The 17,971-nt window shown below is 47.1% G+C and overlaps 1 protein-coding gene across 2 annotated transcripts in view; it reads right to left on the bottom strand.

The window, feature by feature from the left end:
- Nucleotides 1–7,484: 7,484 nt before the first annotated feature.
- Nucleotides 7,485–17,971, bottom strand: part of LOC111139091 (hyaluronan binding protein 4) — a 43,944-nt gene continuing 33,457 nt past the window's right edge. For both annotated transcript variants that reach the window (XM_022491240.1, XM_022491241.1), the window contains exons 6-8: nt 13,130–13,301; nt 10,379–10,564; nt 7,485–8,882 (exon numbers count right to left, since the gene is read on the bottom strand). In XM_022491240.1, the coding sequence (XP_022346948.1) occupies nt 8,826–8,882; nt 10,379–10,564; nt 13,130–13,301 (415 nt within the window). In that variant the 3' untranslated portion in view covers nt 7,485–8,825. The remainder of the gene's footprint in view (nt 8,883–10,378; nt 10,565–13,129; nt 13,302–17,971) is intronic.

Here is a 17,971-nt window from a genome sequence, read left to right as displayed (position 1 = left end):
CAGACTTTTGGTTTCTTGTATGCACTTGCCGTTCTAAATCATGGTAGGGAGTGGTCGAAGTATAAAGTGGATATAACCTTCTGTATGAGTTTGCTAGACGGGGCAGCTGAAGAAGTTTATTTTCTTCCAGTTCTGTGGCTGGAAGTCCAAGCTCAGGGTGTTGGTAGGTTTCCATCCTTGGGCTTTTCTCCGTAAACTCCAGTTCCTGGTGTCCTTCTGTCTGTCCTCTCCTTTTCTTATGACACCAGTAAGATTGCAATAAGAAGGTCCATCCTAATGGGCTCATTTTAACTGATTACCTCTTTAAAGGCCCGTCTCCAAGTATGGTCACATTCTGAAGCATTAGGGGTTAAGGCTTCAGCATAAGAACTTGGGGGATGCCCCTTCCTTAAGACAAGATAGGGGCTCCTGTTATGAATTCCTTCTAGACACACCCAGCACTAGCTCAAGGAATGCAAAGGTTTGATTGGAGAAATTACTGAGGATATATCAAAATTCAGGCCCTTGGAGTCTCATGGGTTGTAGACTGTATTCCCCTCACATGACCTGCCAAGGTCAGGATTAAAGAGCTAAGCAAGGGGCAGGACTAGCGCCAAGGTGCCCACATTCTGATGTCCAAGCACGGATGCCATCCCAAAGCCATCTTCCTGCCTCCCCTCTGACGGCCTCTTGCTGGCCCGAACCCCAAGGACCTCATGCCCGCACCATCATGCACAGGTTGTGTCAGGGACAGAGGAGCTTGTTCTGTTAGGAGTGCTGTCCTGTTGCCAAAAGAACTCAGCTTTGATTCATGCCAGGATACAGATTTCAAAGTACAAACCACAGGGACTTGCCTTCTCCCCACATCCAAACTCCCACCAGGCACCACTACCCCCGGAGTGTGATTCGCAGGCTCTGTCCTCTGTTGAAAGCCCGCAGCATCTGCCTGCCCTCCACGGTTGGCCCTGAGGCCCGCACTAGGTCACACGCCCTCCTGCTGACCAGTCAGAGCTCTGGTGATAGGCAAGGGTCAAACTGCACAAAGTACGGAAGTGCTGTGAAGGGGGCAGGCTTGGCTCTTGTAAAACTCGCGGTAAAACCCCAAGTCCCATCTTCCAGGGCCGTGCAGTGTGGTGATGAGCCCTGGAGACCCTAGTCCTGTAGATTCTTGCTCTCTGTTGTCGGCAACACTGGTGACCTGCTAAACCCCTTCTGTTAAGTAAAATGGGAAGAAAAGCAGTTCCTGTCTTCATCAGGATGAGAGTTAAATGGGATAATCTATGCAAAGCAAAACAGTACTGGCACAAAGCTTTCAATAAATTAATTTTTTTCATACATTTAAGGCGATTTTCTATAGATACTTAGGTAATGAAAGACTGATCGATTTTGATCGCTCCATAGCTGGTATTTTTGGTGCCTTATCACAGGTCCTAGTGCCAAGCACCGAGCGTCCCACCCGTTGACTGTTTCTTTCCCATCCCCCACATGTCTGAGTGTGGTGCTGGGGCTTGGGAAGGCGGAGGGTCGGGGGTGGAGTTCCCCACGAACATGATGTGGAGCACCCCACGTCAGCAGTCTCTCCCCATTGTTGCCCACGGGGGTTGCCAGCAGCACTAGTGCAGGGCCCTGTACACGTCATCTGTGGGTTCTTCCTGGGTGGTGGTGCTGATTTCCTTAGAATAAATTCTTACCAAAGGCATTTCTACTGGGTCGAGAATGTGCAGTGATTTAAAGCTTTCGTGTACATTTTGTCAGAAAGCAGCTTGGTATAATTGTTCAGAACGTAAATTCTGGACCCAGGCTGGGTGCAAACCTTTGCTTCGGTTGTATGAGGATTAAATGAGTTGGTATTTGTTAATTAGAACAAGTGCCTGGCACATACCAAGAGCCATATATATATTGTGTTTTTTTAAAAAAAAAAAATGGCTCTCCCAAAGATCTGGGACAGTGGAGAGTCCCCTCTATTCCCTCCCTTAGCAGCAGCTGGCAGGGCCCTGCTGAGGTCGCTAATGAAGAGCAGGACACTGGCCTCAGTGCTATAGGTCACCAGTCACCATTACTCCCTGCTCTTTCGGGTCCAAACTTTAACTGCCCCTTTACTGGGATTCGGGGCCTTTTGTCTTCCAAGTGGTTGGCACAGTGTGTACCTGTCACAGCCTCACTATTTTTCTCACTTCTTTTACCGGGGGGGAAACACATGGACTCCAGGCACACCCTTCCGCGGGCCACCCCAGACACCTCTTGCCTCTTCACCGGGGGTGCTGGCCCAGCCCCTGTAGGAATGCAGAGCCTCTCCCGCAGCCTGGCCTTGTCTAACTGTGTCTCATCTCTTTGCTAGCAAGTCTGCGTGGCTTTGACATGCTCCTGGATGACAGGTGCTCCATCCACACTGAAATGCCCAGGTAAGGAGGCCTCTCACCTGGCAGGACCGGACCCCACGTCGGCTGGCCATCACCAGGGACCAGCCCATGCCCCTGGGATTCTGACACTGGCCCAGTGTCCTGTTTTTAAACAGGGAGAGGCTTTCAGTGGGAAAAGAAAGAGTGGAGGAGGTAGTATGGTTTGTGCATTCTTTTAATTGGAGAAAGACAATGGTTTCTTCTCATGGGTGTGTTTCTTCATGTAAAACAAGATGACTTTTCAGGCGGGACACTTCTTGCGTAGGACTCTCCGGAGAATGCAGTCAGTCTGGCATCCCCACCCACGAAATGCCAGTCATAGTCCCAGCCACTGGGTAAGCCAGACACCCCCACACATTTTCAGCCACCTTCAGGAAGCGGTGCTGCCCCCCCACCCCCCAGTCAGGAACAGCTTCCCTGGGCAGTGTCATGGAAACAGGAATGGCTGCTCTTAGGACCTTTTAGAAGTGAATGTTGTCGCCCTGTTCTGCTCTGGCCCAAGCCCCAGTGGGCAAAAGAAGGGGCTGGAGAAAAGGTTTCACTTGGTGAGAAAGCGCCAGGGTGCTCAGTCCTCAGGAATGGGGTTCATGAGGATTTGTGAGACTGGGGGGGGCGGGCCTTGAGACCATGAGTGAACTGCCTTCCTGCCTGGCCCTGGCTTATCCCGTCATGTGGCTGCCACCGAGAGGCCGTCTCCATTCCTGAGAGTGAGGGGTCTGTTGTGACCGAGCTGGATGCCTCACAGCAGTGGTGCAGGCAGGCCAGTGGCTGGCGGGCTCTTAGGACAGGACAGAGCAGGGCCTTGATCACTGCCCGGGACCCCTCTTGATCAGGGGGTTCTGCTCTGGCCAAGCCCAGTTTGCCTTGCAGTGAACCAAAGAGTTGAGGGCATGCGCTGGGGGGTCTCTTCTCTAGCTGGCATATTAAACTAGTCCTTGCCACACCCCTTGACCCCCGTAAGACGGGTTCTGGTGTCATAAATACAGTTCTGACCATCTCCTCCCTTTTCCAGCGATAGTTGGCTGTCTCGAGCTGTAAACTTTCTAGACCGGCTTTTAATCTGGCTTGGGATCCGCGAGCACTAGACCTCCCAAGAGGCTCTCTCCTGGACAGCACAGTGCTCACCAGCGGAAATTCTCTCCAGGCGCAGTTTAAGCCTGTTCCTTCAAGCGCATCCGTCAGCCTTGGCAAGAGTGTGTGTCCTCTTCCTCCACAGGGCCTCAAGGTTTCAGGCTGAGGCTAGAGCTGGGCCTACCAGTAGGTAACCTGGAGGGGTGCCTGGGATGGGAAGGGGCCAGGCTGACGCCCCTGTGGGTCCAGGTCAATCCCAAGCTCCCAATAAATAGTGTTTTTTGGAACTTTCTTACATCAGGGGCCTCAGTGACTTACCTGCTGGAAGCCGGTCTGTCCCCCCCAAGAAAAGTTACCACAGAATTTTTGAGTTCATAGATAGGCCTCGTATGGCCTCCCTGGCTGGGCACCCTCTGGCTCTAGGAGTGCTTCTTGTACAGGTGCAGCACGACCCTGGGCACCAGTCCTTCCAAGGCCCCACTGCAGGCATCTACAGATCCTTGCTGAAGTCCCCGAGGGGGCGGCAGGCATGGGGGTGTCTTTCCACCCTGGTTCACAGGTCCCGGCCGCCACTTCCCTCACTAGGCCGAGTGGCCTCCATGTTTCTCCTCCTTCCCTTCTACCCAGCCTGCTTACCCTCTTCCTGAAGGCTGCTCCTGCGGCCCCGCTCACTCCCAGCTCACTTTGCCACGCCTCGCAGTACATGGGGGCTGACCACTTTGCATTGCTGACAACATAGGCTTTACCTCAGGTACTTGATTGAGTTTTCCTGCCGGTGGCCCGGATGCTGCCAGCGTCTAGACAGAATAAGTACAGACCAGGGCCACTGAGGCAGTTGTGTAGGTGTGTCATAGGTGGGGGCGAGCTCCCCCGGGTTGGGCAGCACACACATGGGGGCTGTTCTCAGGGCCCCTGGTGGGATGGCTGTTCTCGAGAAAGGTTCTTACCTCACAGAGAGCGTTAGAGAACCGTGGGAACTCTGGAGAGACTTATGTGCACCTTGACACCACTCCAGTCTCACATGACAAGCATTCCTACTTCCAGATGACTTTGTGCTCCCAAGTTGGCCCTCTGAAATGGGGCCACATTTTTGCAAAGTCACAAGGCTTAGAAGGCATTGTGGCTTGGCTGGGGAAATTCCAGCATCACCCTGAGTCACAGGAAACCTCGTGGCCGAGGGAGAGGCTTTCTGGAGCACTGGGAGATGGGCAGAAGCAGCCTGAGCCCAGCAGAGGTCTCAGGAGCCGTTGGGCCCTTTAGGTTCCATGAGGCTCCCGGGACAGCCAAGCTTCTGTTCATTTCCTCCAGTGCCTCACTGGTGACCTTGAACCTAATCTTGTGGCCTCCAAATCTTGCCATCTTCACCTGTGCAGGAGACCTGATAAACCGTTCCTGAACACTTCTAATCCCATCGTGTTTTCAGGAGAATGTCAAGTGGGACTCAGGCCACTGTGCGCAGTCATCGTGTTGCTGGCTCTGGCTCACACCTCGCCCCGGGGGAGGGGCTGAACACCTCACACAGCACATGGTGGGGCTGCGTTGGTCTCCTGCCAAGGAACCTGTCCTCTGGCCTGTCCCTGTCCTTCTCCTACCAGCTTTACCCTAGAGACTAGTTACTGAAGTGGAAATTTCAGGAGTGTGGAAGGAACACTAGGCTTGAGGAGTGAATCCTGTTTCTGCCTCATCTTCTCATCCCATGCTTGCCCAGGTAGTAGTTAGGAACTGAGAAGACACACGTCCTTCCCCTGTTCCGTGCCTGGGAAATACGAGACAACTGCAAGACAGCACACAGCAGCTGCTCAGGCACCCCGTTTCCTTAGTCAGGGGGCTCTGCAACAGGGCAGGAGGGGGATCCTGCAGATGTATAAAACTCCCAAGCACAAAGCCTTAATGTTGGGGTGACCCTTGGGACTAAGGGTAGTGGCTCATTTCTGAGGGAGGGGAGGCTGTGATTGGCAGAGGCACATGGACAGGCTCGTGGGAAAATCTGTTTCTTAGGTGGTGCTTATAAGGAAGTTTTGAGCTTTTATCTATATTATTTTACAATAAAGACTTTTTTCCCTAAGATTTTAGTTTTAAGTAATCTCCACACCCAACATGGGTCTCAAACTCACAACCCCAAGATCGAGTCGCACACTATACTGACTGAGCCAGCCAGGTGCCCCCACAATAAAGATGTTTTTAAAATACCTGCTTTTTTCCTTCCTCATTCCCTTTACCACATAAATACAGACCCCTCTGGGATGGAGCTAGGTGAAGCCACACACACGTGGGCCGTGTCGTGGGCAGTGGTGCCGGCCGCCCAAGGGCCTGATTCCAGGCCGGTGCCGGACAATCCAGAGAGGACGGCGGATCCCTGGTGGTTGTTTCCACAGACCATACCCTCGTAGAGGCTGAGGGAGAGATGGGGGCGGTGAAAGGAAATGGGCAGATCTTCCCTCACGGTCTTATCCAGTTGGGTGACGCCATGTTGAGGGGGAGGGCAACCCCGCCCGCTGTTGGCAGCGTGGCTCTTTCCTGAACAGCTCAGGAGAGGTCAGTTCCTGTTTTTGAGGGCTGATCTTTCCCTGTTTCTGAGACCCAGGTCCAAAAGCTCCATAGGACTTTCCAACACCACAGGGTATGGTTCCGGAAAAAACACAATGGCCTGGAGGAGCTAGTGAAGAGAGCGAAGTCCTGAACTAGTGACCCCCTTGCGGCCTCCTGGGTTCCGGAGGGGCCTATGTCACATGGAATGAAAACATCAAATGTTTATCAGCACCAGGCTGAAGATATACTGCTTCTTTATTTAACCATCCAGTGCATGATTTTAACCTTCCTAAGGCAATTCCCAGCCCAGCAGCCTCTAGTGAGTCTGCCTCCTCCCCCAGACCTTGTCAGAGCACCACCTTGGGTTTTCACCCCATCAAGGCTGGGTACCAGACCCCCTCCCTTCAAGGATCACATCACTGTGAAGCTCTCCCAGCTCCAGGTCCTGGGCCTACTCCCCCAACCCATCTTCAGCTGCTGTCTGGCTGCCTGGGATCCAACTGTGAGCTCCTTCAAGTTGGGCTTGGGGCTGGCACACCTGACTTTGGAGTTCAAACATACTTGACCCCTGCCTTCCAAGAGTCTTGGGGCCTGACTTTTCTTTTGTAGGGTTAACTTGCTGTGTTAAGTTACTAGCTAGAAACGTGACCTGCCTCATGATACGTCTACACCCGAGCACCTCAAAGGAGAGTTGTAGGGGAACTTTGACCAGGAAGGCCTTCCCTTGTTTATAGGTCTGAACACAGTCCTGCCTATTCTTGATTTTTCCCTGCAGTGTGTTGTGTTAGGGATTTTCCCTGCTCTTTGCTTCTGCTCACTCTTCTCTGGGGCACTTTGGACAACCACATGACCAAAACCCGCCATCCACCTGCCCCACTGAGCAGTCTTCTCCAGGCTCAGAAACTGTACCCTGTCCCCAAAACTATTTCCGCTTAACCAACTGAGCCACCCAGGCGTCCCCCCAAAACTATTTCCAACTACAGGACCCAAGACTGCTCCCTGGTAGGGAATGTCAGTATGCCTGGGAAGGATGCGGTGTTTGCAAATACAGTATTAAATCTAGCACTACAGGCTTTTCAGGCATTATTTACAACACGAGAATTTTCTTGAAAGGGATCTCCGTTTTGCCAATCTTCAAAGCCAAGGCAGGCAGGATGACTTCATGTGACGGCATTAAGCCTGCCAAGGAATGACACAGCCTCATGCTGTCCCAGCTGATCATTGTAGCTAAACCTGACATTCACTCTCCTGAGACTTGACTTAGATCAGGGCAGTCCCACTTGTGTCCTTCCCAGGGCAAGGGAATAAAACAGTTAATAGATCTTAGTACTCAGATATTAATTTAATATGAAACCAAGAGTCGTCATTCACCCACAGCAAAGGTCCTTAACCAGTCATCACGTGGTTGGGGCGGGCGGTTCAGCCGATTCCTTCTACTGGGTCTTTTTCCACATTCTTTTTTCTTGACCTGGGAGTGACCAAAAGGATTCAGCTTTCTATACACAGTTAGGAGGGAATACCAACCTTTATTTACACTTGGGTTCAAGTTCAGAGCCATCTTAAACAGCATAGCAAAGCGAGGGGAAAGCACAGATCCTGGGACCAGGTTCGGATTCCAACACAAGCATGTTAACTGGTGACAACAGGCAAATGTTATCTCGAGTGTCTGCGGTACAAGGGGGAGAGCATCACCCAGCTGCCCACAGCTGTTAGAGCTGCCTCAGCCCCAGTTCCCGCCCCAGGCGCACGGCCAAATGTGGCTCCTGCAGGGCTTGCTCTGCTGGGCAGGGCAGGACTCGGGGAGTGGCTGAACCTCAGAGGTGGCCCCTAACCCCAAACATTCACCACAGGCAAGAAATAGGAACTCAAACTGGTGTAAGGGCTGAGTGAGAAAAACCGCACATGGCGTTCAATAAATACTAGTTATTTACAAGTCTTGCTGGGACAAGGACGGAGGGCATCTGTACATGGGCACTGAATTCAGATACTAGTTTTGAGGGAGAAAAGGGTATGGTGTTAAGTTGCAATACTCTTTTGCCTGGACCCCTTTCACTTGATTGATGGGTTAAATAACATGATTTTAAAAATCATATGCTTAATACTCATCCTAAAAACCACCCGAACCCTAAATATGCACATTTATACTAAGCATGTGTGTATGTGTGTGTACATACACACGGAAACCACGAGGTAGTTAAATCACCATTAAAAAAAAAACAATACTTTTCCTAATTCTCTGTCATAGAGCGGTGGCCAGTGGCTATATATACACTAGCTGCTTAATATTATTGAATGAAAACCAGAACTCAAAAAATACCAGGAGAGTGTAACATTTACAAGTAAACAGTAAATACAGCTGTATTTTAATTCCTCCGTCTCTAAAAAGTAGGCTGTGACTACTTTAAGTTAATGGTCCAAGTTAGGCATATTTCCTCTAATACTAAAGAACACAGCCTTCCAATTCTGTACAATTTACGAAGTAGTCTCAGTAGATTCTATTTTACATCTTTACTCTCCCTGTTTTTGTGGAGGATTCAATACAATCTCTATATATACATTTTAAACATTGTTTCTGAACTTCATTTGGAATGCCTTAAATAAAAAAATAACGCCGTTCTCCACCTTCTTGGGAAAGTGCCGGACTAACCCCCCGACTGGAACTGCTGCTCTGTGTCTGGAGAAATCCCTATCCCACAGCCCCCAGGCCAAAAAAGCGCAACGAATTCACACTACATGGGAAAAAGCAACATCTATTGTTCTTAGAGTCTGGCTCTCTTCCCCACAGCAAGAAAAGTCTCTCATAGGTACTCCAACGCTGTTTTAGGTTGCTAGGGAAATAGGGCTCTCTCAAGCCAGAGCAGGAAAGTCCTCAGGGTCATCTGGGTTGGGAGCAACATCTTGTGTCTAAAGAAAAAAAGAAAAGTTTTGAAACCAACAGTCATTTTACCCATTCCCACTTGGGCACAGCCCTCTAGAAATACAGGCCCACTCTCACCCAAGGAAGGCGCTAATGGGGGGTATGGCCCGAACACTGGGGAGAGGCAGGCCCCCAGTATAAAGAGGAGGCACAGAGTGGGGGGACACAGAAGGGTGCCTCTCCCTTCTCAGACTCACTCCTCTCCCCCCTACAAGATGGCCAGCAGTGCCCGCCTCCCTCCCTTTCTCCCACAAACCCTTACTGAGTGACCCTGAGTATTATACTCAGTGATACTCAGTGACCCTGAGTATCAGGCACTTCCTTCATCTAATAAACATGATATAGAATGTTTACTACATGGAGATACAAGGTTGATTAGAGACAGTTCCTGGCTGCCCTGGGTCCCCCTGAGGTCAGGGGAGAAGCCCTGAGGAAGTCACAGTGTGGTAACTTTAGCCAACAAGTGGCCAGTGAACAGCCCCCAGGAGGGGCTCCCACTGCAGTCTGGTGGCAGAGTGCACACCATGGTCAGGTAGGGGCTTCTAGAAGAGAAGGTTCTTCCAGAGGTAAGCCTCAGTGAAGGAGCAAAGAGAATACAGATCTCCAAACAGAGCACCTTGACAGTGAAAGGGCAGGGGTCTGGGGGCAGGTCTGAGCTGGAAGAGCACAGGATGCACAGATTTGTTCAGAAATGTTTATGAAGTGCCTAATATACACTCACAGTGTGCGAGGCACAGGGGAAACCAACAGTGAGCAAAAGCACACATGGTTTCTGTCATCCACTGTAGAGACAGCAGACACTGATCAATAATCACACCCATGAGGATAGAGTTAAAAATGAAGATAATGCTTCAAAGAAAAATAAAATTGTTTGCTTAAGGACTCTGACCTGGTCTGGAAGCACAGAGAAGACTCCTGTGAGGGGGCAAGGTCAGAGGGTCTATGACTCTAGGTGAGCAAGTAAAGGGATAAGAGGAGGACTATCAGGTGCAAAGGCCCTGTGGGGTCAGGAACATGCTTGTCTGAAGAACTAGAGGTAGAGGTGTTGGCTGAGAAGCAGGGAAGAATGGTTTGAGGTGAGAAGACGAGCCTGGGGAGGTCACAAGGAGGCCCTGAAGCCTTACAGAAGGTCCTGTCTGCCCTGAAAGCACCATAAGGGCACAGGGCATACAATCAGATCATAGTAAGTAACCATCAGGTGATCTGACTGGTTCCCAAGCCTTTGTCTGATGCAGATAAGTGCATTTTTCTCTGTTCATGGCAGTGGTTCTCCCTGGTGACCGTGGAGGCTGGGGCTACTGAATGGTACCAACAATGTCCATACTGTTACCATCATTGTTCCAAATGCCTCGATGTCAGACCCACACCAGACAAAGGGATGGACAGCAGACCCTGATGGCCCTCCCAGCTGCACAGCCCAGGGCATCCTCATCCTCTCACTGCCTGTAGAAAACCATTCAGGACCTAGAACACAAACACTCACCACCACCTCTGCTCTGGGTCCATAGTTCTCTGCCCTTCTGATCCTTCCCCGGCCTCCCCGTGTGCCACCTCTGGCTCCACGCCCAGGACGAGGGAGGTTACCGAAATTAATCTCCAGCTGGGATGTGATGTCATTGGCCGCTTTCCGGAAAACGTGGGTATCATCTTCATAGTCATCCTTTACCATCTGAAACAGTCACAGCATCTCAGCATCACATGCACGCACGTCTCCACGGACACTCACTCAGCTTAGTGTCCCAGAGCCATGCTTCCAGGGATCCGAAATGGCATCACGGTGGGACAGTGCCTGCTGCCCCCACCATGTGTCGTCAGCACTGGACTCCAGGGCAAGGCAGAGGTAGGGACTCTGGTGCTCTAGTTCCAGCAAGGGGGGGATCTGCCCATTCCCCGGCCACGTGTTCTCATAGGTACAGTCTTCATCCGAACATCTTTGAAGTCACTATTAATTCAAGTGGGACCAAGCTTTATCAGTTTGGCAGGTCAGGATGTAAGATCTGACGGGCCTGACAGCAATCGGTGTGAATGGTCTGTACCTAAATGTATTTCGGCTAAGATTTTAAAGTCTTAATTTCTGTCTTATTTGTTCACAAACGCTACTTTGATAAATAAGGAAATATCACCTTCCTAGAATAGAACTTGATGGAAAAACTCCTTTCAATGTGGGTGCTGACTGTACAAATACCATATGTTAAGAACTGCATGATTTACAATAAACAGTTCTGACTCAAAATAGAGGGAACTAGTAAAACAACAGAGTACGGTTATTGGAGGATCGCCACTGATGCGGCTGAAGGAACTCAAGCTGCTTTTTAAGAATGGTATCAGTCAAAATACTTTGAGAAATGACATTTTAAGAGGTCAAATAAAGTCTGTGTCTTGTTAAAAGAAAACTCCATTAAATGTATCTTGTTCCAAATTTGATTTGGCTTCGATTCCTAGTAAGAGATAAAACCTCTCCCTTTTGAGTAAAATATAAATCTACAGGAAATATGCCAATAGTCTTAGGTGAGAAATCTCCAAAGTGCTACAATGTTAAACATGCCTACAACTCGTCCAGGAAATGGAATCAAGCTTCCCTGAACTTATCAAGGCCTTCTGGCCACATGTTCATTACAGATTTCATGTTTGACACTTGGATTGCCTTCAAAGCGGCACCTTAGGTAAATGGACTGCTGAAGCTAAAACGGTGAAAGAAAGAACAATTCAGGAGCACTGGCACTCTGGTAAAAAAGGCAAACACAAAAAAACAGCAAGAGGCAAATGAACTGCCCAGCACGTGCTGTAGAAAACTGCGGGCTCTGGGAGAGGCAGTGGTACTTCGTCGGGGTGCTGAGCAAAGGCCCCGCTCAGTTCACAGGCTGCCGCTGGTCTGGACGTGGCAAACAGGAGAGACCACTGCAGTGCTCCATTTCTTAGGGTCCCCAGCACAAAGTAAATGCGTGACCCCACGACTGGGCTTTTGTCACCTTCAGAACCCTTCCTGGCTCAGTGCCCTAAGATCACCAAGGACCAAAGACATGTGCTTTCCTGAGGCCAGGCTGCATGAGTCAGCTAACCCAGGAGCTTCAGATGCTCCAGACCTCTCCCTGGAGGCAGAGAGGGTGTATCTGGTGTGGATGCAGGACAAACAGCTTCTGTTTTCGCCTGACCTGTCAACTACCCATTTCACATCCTGACAGCACATTTGTTTGAGGCAAAGCTTTATTTACGATGCCACAGAACAAAAAAGAACAAAAGTGAATTGGAAAAGAGCCAACCCAGCTAGCTGATGGACTTGTAGCAATGAATGCTTCAGGGGACCCTTACGTTCCGGAACATAAATGGAATGTGACTAAATGACACGCTGACCACCCAAACAATCTATGCAGAAGATCTTTCCAAAGCTTAGGCTCCAAAAAAGGGCTGAACACAAACTGAGAAATGAGGCCCTCACAAGAGGGAAGACCGCCGTGAGCCGTGAGCGATCCTGACCACGCCGCCTGGTCTCGGGGGCTCCTCCCCGGAGTCTCAGCAGTCAGGCCCACGGGGTGGAGCTGCTGCAATGCAGAGCACAGAACTGCAGCCGGTTTCGGAGGATCAATCACTCCCAATTAAATGCTCTTATGCAGAGTTTGAGCTGAAACTACTCTATCATGAAATACAGAGGAGTTATCCCTTGAAATGGCATTGTTCATGAAACACCGTACCTCTCTTTTGAGACAAAAATGAAATGCCATTAACACACAGTATTTGCACAGTCAAAGCACAGCTCTGGGTTGAGCAGAAAATGCACTGTCACGGCAACTGCTTTGTATGAAGTGTCAATAGGTCAGGTTTCAACTTTTTAGGAACAATACAGATAAGAGATACAGATAAAATTAGGCACACATCGTATCTGATTACTCCTAGGTAGAAATTAAAATGCCAACTGCTGGGACACCTGAGTGGCTCAGTGGGTTGGGCCGCTGCCTTTGGCTCACGTTGTGATCCTAGGGCCCTGGGATTGAGTCCTGCATGGGGCTCCTTGCTCAGCGGGGAGCCTGCTTCTCTCTCTGCCTCTGCCTGCCACTCTGCCTGCTTGTGCGCGCGTGCTCTCTCTCTCTGACAAATAAATAAATAAAATCTTAAAAAAAAAAAAAAAAGAATGCCAAATACTAATGTCCCATTTTCAACCTAGAAGTGGAAAGGGTCATTTGGTTTCTAGTAAGGTAATCTAGGAGATTACCTCTAGAGGAGAAAATGTCATGCTTACATCATCTCTATACTTAGACTTGTGTATCACCACCGCTTTGGAAGGGACAGTAGACTCAGGTTTCCGGATGTTAAATTCAGGCTTTGGTCTTGTCTGTTCTTGAAGGTTTTTCCACTCATCAAGGGTCATCTCTTGAACTTGAGTTTCCTCTTCTAACTCCAACTCAGGAACTCTATGAAGAAGCAGAAGTTTTTGATGGGTCTAAAACATCTTTTCTCAGTGGTACAAGCCTTTTTCAAGAAATAAGAAAGGTCTCAAGTACAAAACCTAACGCTACACCTAAAGGAGCTGGAGAAAGAACAAGAAAGAAACCCTAAACCTAGCAGGAAAAGGGAAATCATAAAGATCAGAGCAGAAATCAATGAAATAGAAACCAAAAAAAACCAATAGAACAAATCAACAAAACTAGGAGCTGGTTCTTTGAAAGAATTAATAAGATTGATAAACCCCTGGCCAGACTTATCAAAAAGAAAAGAGAAAGGACCCAAATAAATAAAATCATGAATGAAAGAGGAGAGATCACAACTAACACCAAAGAAATACAGACAATTATAAGAACATACTATGAGCAACTCTGCGACAACAAATTTGACAATCTGGAAGAAATGGATGCATTCCTAGAGACACATAAACTACCACAACTGAACCAGGAAGAAATAGAAAACCTGAACAGACCCATAACCAGTAAGGAGATTGAAACAGTCATTAAAAAATCTCCAAACAAAAGCCCAGGGCCAGATGGCTTCCTAGGGGAAATCTACCAAACATTTAAAGAAGAACTAATTCCTATTCTCCTGAAGCTGTTCTAAAAAATAGAAATGGAAGGAAAACTTCCAAACTCATTTTATGAGGCCAGCATCACCTTGATCCCAAAACCAGACAAGGATCCCATCAAAAAAGAGAACTACAGACCAATACCCTTGATGAACACAGATGCAAAAATTCTCACCAAAATACTAGCCAATAGGATTCAACAGTACATTAAAAGGATTATTCACCACGACCAAGTGGGATTTATTACAGGGCTGCAAGGTTGGTTCAACATCCACAAATCAATCAATGAGATACAACACATTAATAAAAGAAAGAACAAGAACCATATGATACTCTCAATAGATGCTGAAAAAGCATTTGACAAAGTACAGCATCCCTTCCTGATCAAAACTCTTCAAAGTGCAGTGATAGAGGGCACATACCTCAATATTATCAAAGCCATCTATGAAAAGCCCACCGCAAATATCATTCTCAATGGAGAAAAACTGAAAGCTTTTCCGCTAAGGTCAGGAACACGGCAGGGATGTCCATTATCACCACTGCTATTCAACATAGTACTAGAAGTCCTAGCCTCAGCAATCAGACAACAAAAGGAAATTAAAGGCATCCAAATCGGCAAAGAAGAAGTCAAACTATCACTCTTTGCAGATGATATGATACTATATGTGGAAAACCCAAAAGACTCCATTCCAAAACTGCTAGAACTTGTACAGGAATTCGGTAAAGTGTCAGGATATAAAATCAATGCACAGAAATCAGTTGCATTTCTCTACACCAACAACAAGATAGAAGAAAGAGAAATTAAGGAGTCCATCCCATTTACAATTATACCCAAAACTATAAGATGCCTAGGAATAAACCTAACCAAAGAGGCTAAGAATCTATACTCAGAAAACTATAAAGTACTCATGAAAGAAATTGAGGAAGACACAAAGAAATGGAAAAATGTTCCATGCTCCTGGATTGGAAGAAGAAATATTGTGAAAATGTCTATGCTACCTAAAGCAATCTACACATTTAATGCAATTCCTATCAAAGTGCCATCCATTTTTTTCAAAGAAATGGAACAAATAATCCTAAAATTTATATGGAACCAGAAAAGACCTCGAATAGCCAAAGGAATATTGAAAAAGAAAGCCAAAGTTGGTGGCATCACAATTCCGGACTTCAAGCTCTATTACAAAGCTGTCATCATCAAGACATCATGGTACTGGCACAAAAACAGACCCATAGATCAATGGAACAGAATAGAGAGTCCAGAAATAGACCCTCAACTCTATGGCCAACTAATCTTTGACAAAGCAGGAAAGAATGTCCAATGGAAAAAAGACAGTCTCTTCAACAAATGGTGTTGGGAAAATTGGACAGCCACATGCAGAAAAATGAAATTGGACCATTTCCTTACACCACACACGAAAATAGACTCAAAATGGATGAAGGATCTCAATGTGAGAAAGGAATCCATCAAAATCCTTGAGGAGAACACAGGCAGCAACCTCTTCGACCTCAGCTGCAGCAACATCTTCCTAGGAACATCACCAAAGGCAAGGGAAGCAAGAGCAAAAATGAACTATTGGGATTTCACCAAGATCAAAAGCTTTTGCACAGCAAAGGAAACAGTTAACAAAACCAAAAGACAACTGACAGAATGGGAGAAGATATTTGCAAACGACATATCAGATAAAGGGCTAGTGTCCAAAATCTATAAAGAACTTAGCAAACTCAACACCCAAAGAACAAATAATCCAATCAAGAAATGGGCAGAAGACATGAACAGACATTTCTGCAAAGAAGACATCCAGATGGCCAACGGACACATGAAAAAGTGCTCCATATCACTCGGCATCAGGGAAATACAAATCAAAACCACAATGAGATATCACCTCACACCAGTCAGAATGGCTAAAATGAACAAGTCAGGAAATGACAGATGCTGGCGAGGATGCGGAGAAAGGGGAACCCTCCTACACTGTTGGTGGGAATGCAAGCTGGTGCAATCACTCTGGAAAACAGCATGGAGGTTCCTCAAAATGTTGAAAATAGAACTACCCTATGACCCAGCAATTGCACTACTGGGTATTTACCCTAAAGATACAAACGTAGTGATCCGAAGGGGCACGTGCACCCGAATGTTTATAGCAGCAATGTCTACAATAGCCAAACTATGGAAAGAACCTAGATGTCCATCAACAGACGAATGGATAAAGAAGATGTGGTATATATACACAATGGAATACTATGCAGCCATCAAAAGAAATGAAATCTTGCCATTTGCGACGACGTGGATGGAACTAGAGGGTATCATGCTTAGTGAAATAAGTCAATCGGAGAAAGACAACTATCATATGATCTCCCTGATATGAGGGAGAGGAGATGCAACATGGGGGGTTAAGGGGGTAGGAGAAGAATAAATGAAACAAGATGGGATTGGGAGGGAGACAAACCATAAGTGACTTGTAGTCTCATAAAACAAACTGAGGGTTGCTGTGGGGGAGGGGGGTTGGGGGGGTTATGGACATTGGGAAGGGTACGTGCTGGGGTGAGTGCTGTGAAGTGTGTAAACCTGGCGATTCACAGACCTGTACTCCTGGGGATAAAAATATATTATATGTTTATAAAAAATAAAAATAAAAAATAAATAAAAAAAATAAAACGTCTTTTCTCAAAGACAAAGTTGTTACTATTAGTTTAGCATACCTTCATGATCCCGCATCTCAAATTTACATAAGGTAAGACAATCTCTGAACCATAAAGCTTCCTTATTTTAATCATTTTATGCTATCACTGCCAACTGAAGGTAATTCTTATTTTCTTTCTTTCTTAATAATCTCTATGCCCAGTGTGGGGCTCCCACTCACACGTCTGAGATCCAGAGCTACATGTCCCACCAACTTTGCCAGCCAGGCACCCCACTTCCTGTCTGTTTCAAAACTGTCTTTGAAAAATGGGAACATCACCATCCCATTAACTTCACCTCCCTGCAGTCCCTTCCCAGATGGCATTATACACAAAATGAGGTAACTGCAAAAGAAAAGGGAGGAGTTGTTATGTTAAAACAAATACAGGCAACCATGAAAAGAGTTTTAAAACAGTGGGTTACAAATACATAGTTTTGTAAATACCCTCTTCAAATTCATGAAATTTTAAAAGAAAACAGAAGACAGATTGATAGATCAATGGACTAGAATTCAGAGCCCAGAAGTAAATCCTTACATTTACGATAAACTGATTTTTTTCAAGCAGGTGCCAAAGATAATTCAAAGGAGAAACACTAGTCTTTTCAACAAATGATGCTGAGAAAACAGGATATCCACACGCAAAATAAGGAAGTCGGACCCCTACCTCACACATTTAGAAGATAACACGGGCATAAATATCCATGGCCTTAGTTAGATTAGGCAGTGGTGACACCAGAAGTATATGCAACAAAAGAGAAAGTGGATTAACTGGACATCACCAAAACTTCTGAAAACTTTTGTGCTGCAAAGGACACCATTAAGAAAGTGAAAAAAAAAAAACCCATGGAACAGTAGAAAATATTTGCGAATTATATATCTGATAACGGACTTATGTCTGGAATACAAAAAGGACTCTTAAAACTCAATGAAGAGAAATAACCCAACTGAAAAATAGGCAAGGCTCTGAATAGACATTTTTCCAAAGAATATTTTAAAATAGCCAATAAGATGCTCAATAGCATTAGCCATCAGGGAAATGTAAATCAAAACCACAATGACTTATACCCACTCCACACTCAGTAGGATCATCAGGATAAAAAAAGACATTTAACAAGTGCTGGTGAAGATGTGGAGAACTTGGAATCTTGGAACTTGGGAATACGAAATGGTGTGGCCGCTTTGGAAAACAGTCTGGCGGGGGCACCTGGATGGCTCAGTCTTATTTAAGAGTCTGCCTTCAACTCAGGTCATGATCTCAGGGTCCCGGGATCAAGCCCCACATCGCACTCTCTGCTCAGCGGGGAGCCTGCTCCTCCCTTTCCCACTCCCCCTGCTTGTGTTCCCTCTCTCACTGTGTCTCTCTCTCTGTCAAATAAATAAATAAAATCTT

The sequence above is a fragment of the Enhydra lutris genome, unplaced genomic scaffold (assembly GCF_002288905.1).
Source record: "Enhydra lutris kenyoni isolate GAN:26980312 unplaced genomic scaffold, ASM228890v2 scaffoldscaffold95, whole genome shotgun sequence".
Taxonomy (NCBI): Eukaryota; Metazoa; Chordata; class Mammalia; order Carnivora; family Mustelidae; genus Enhydra; species Enhydra lutris.
The sequence above is the reverse complement of the archived record's forward strand: the minus strand, read 5'-3'. Positions and strand labels throughout refer to the sequence as shown.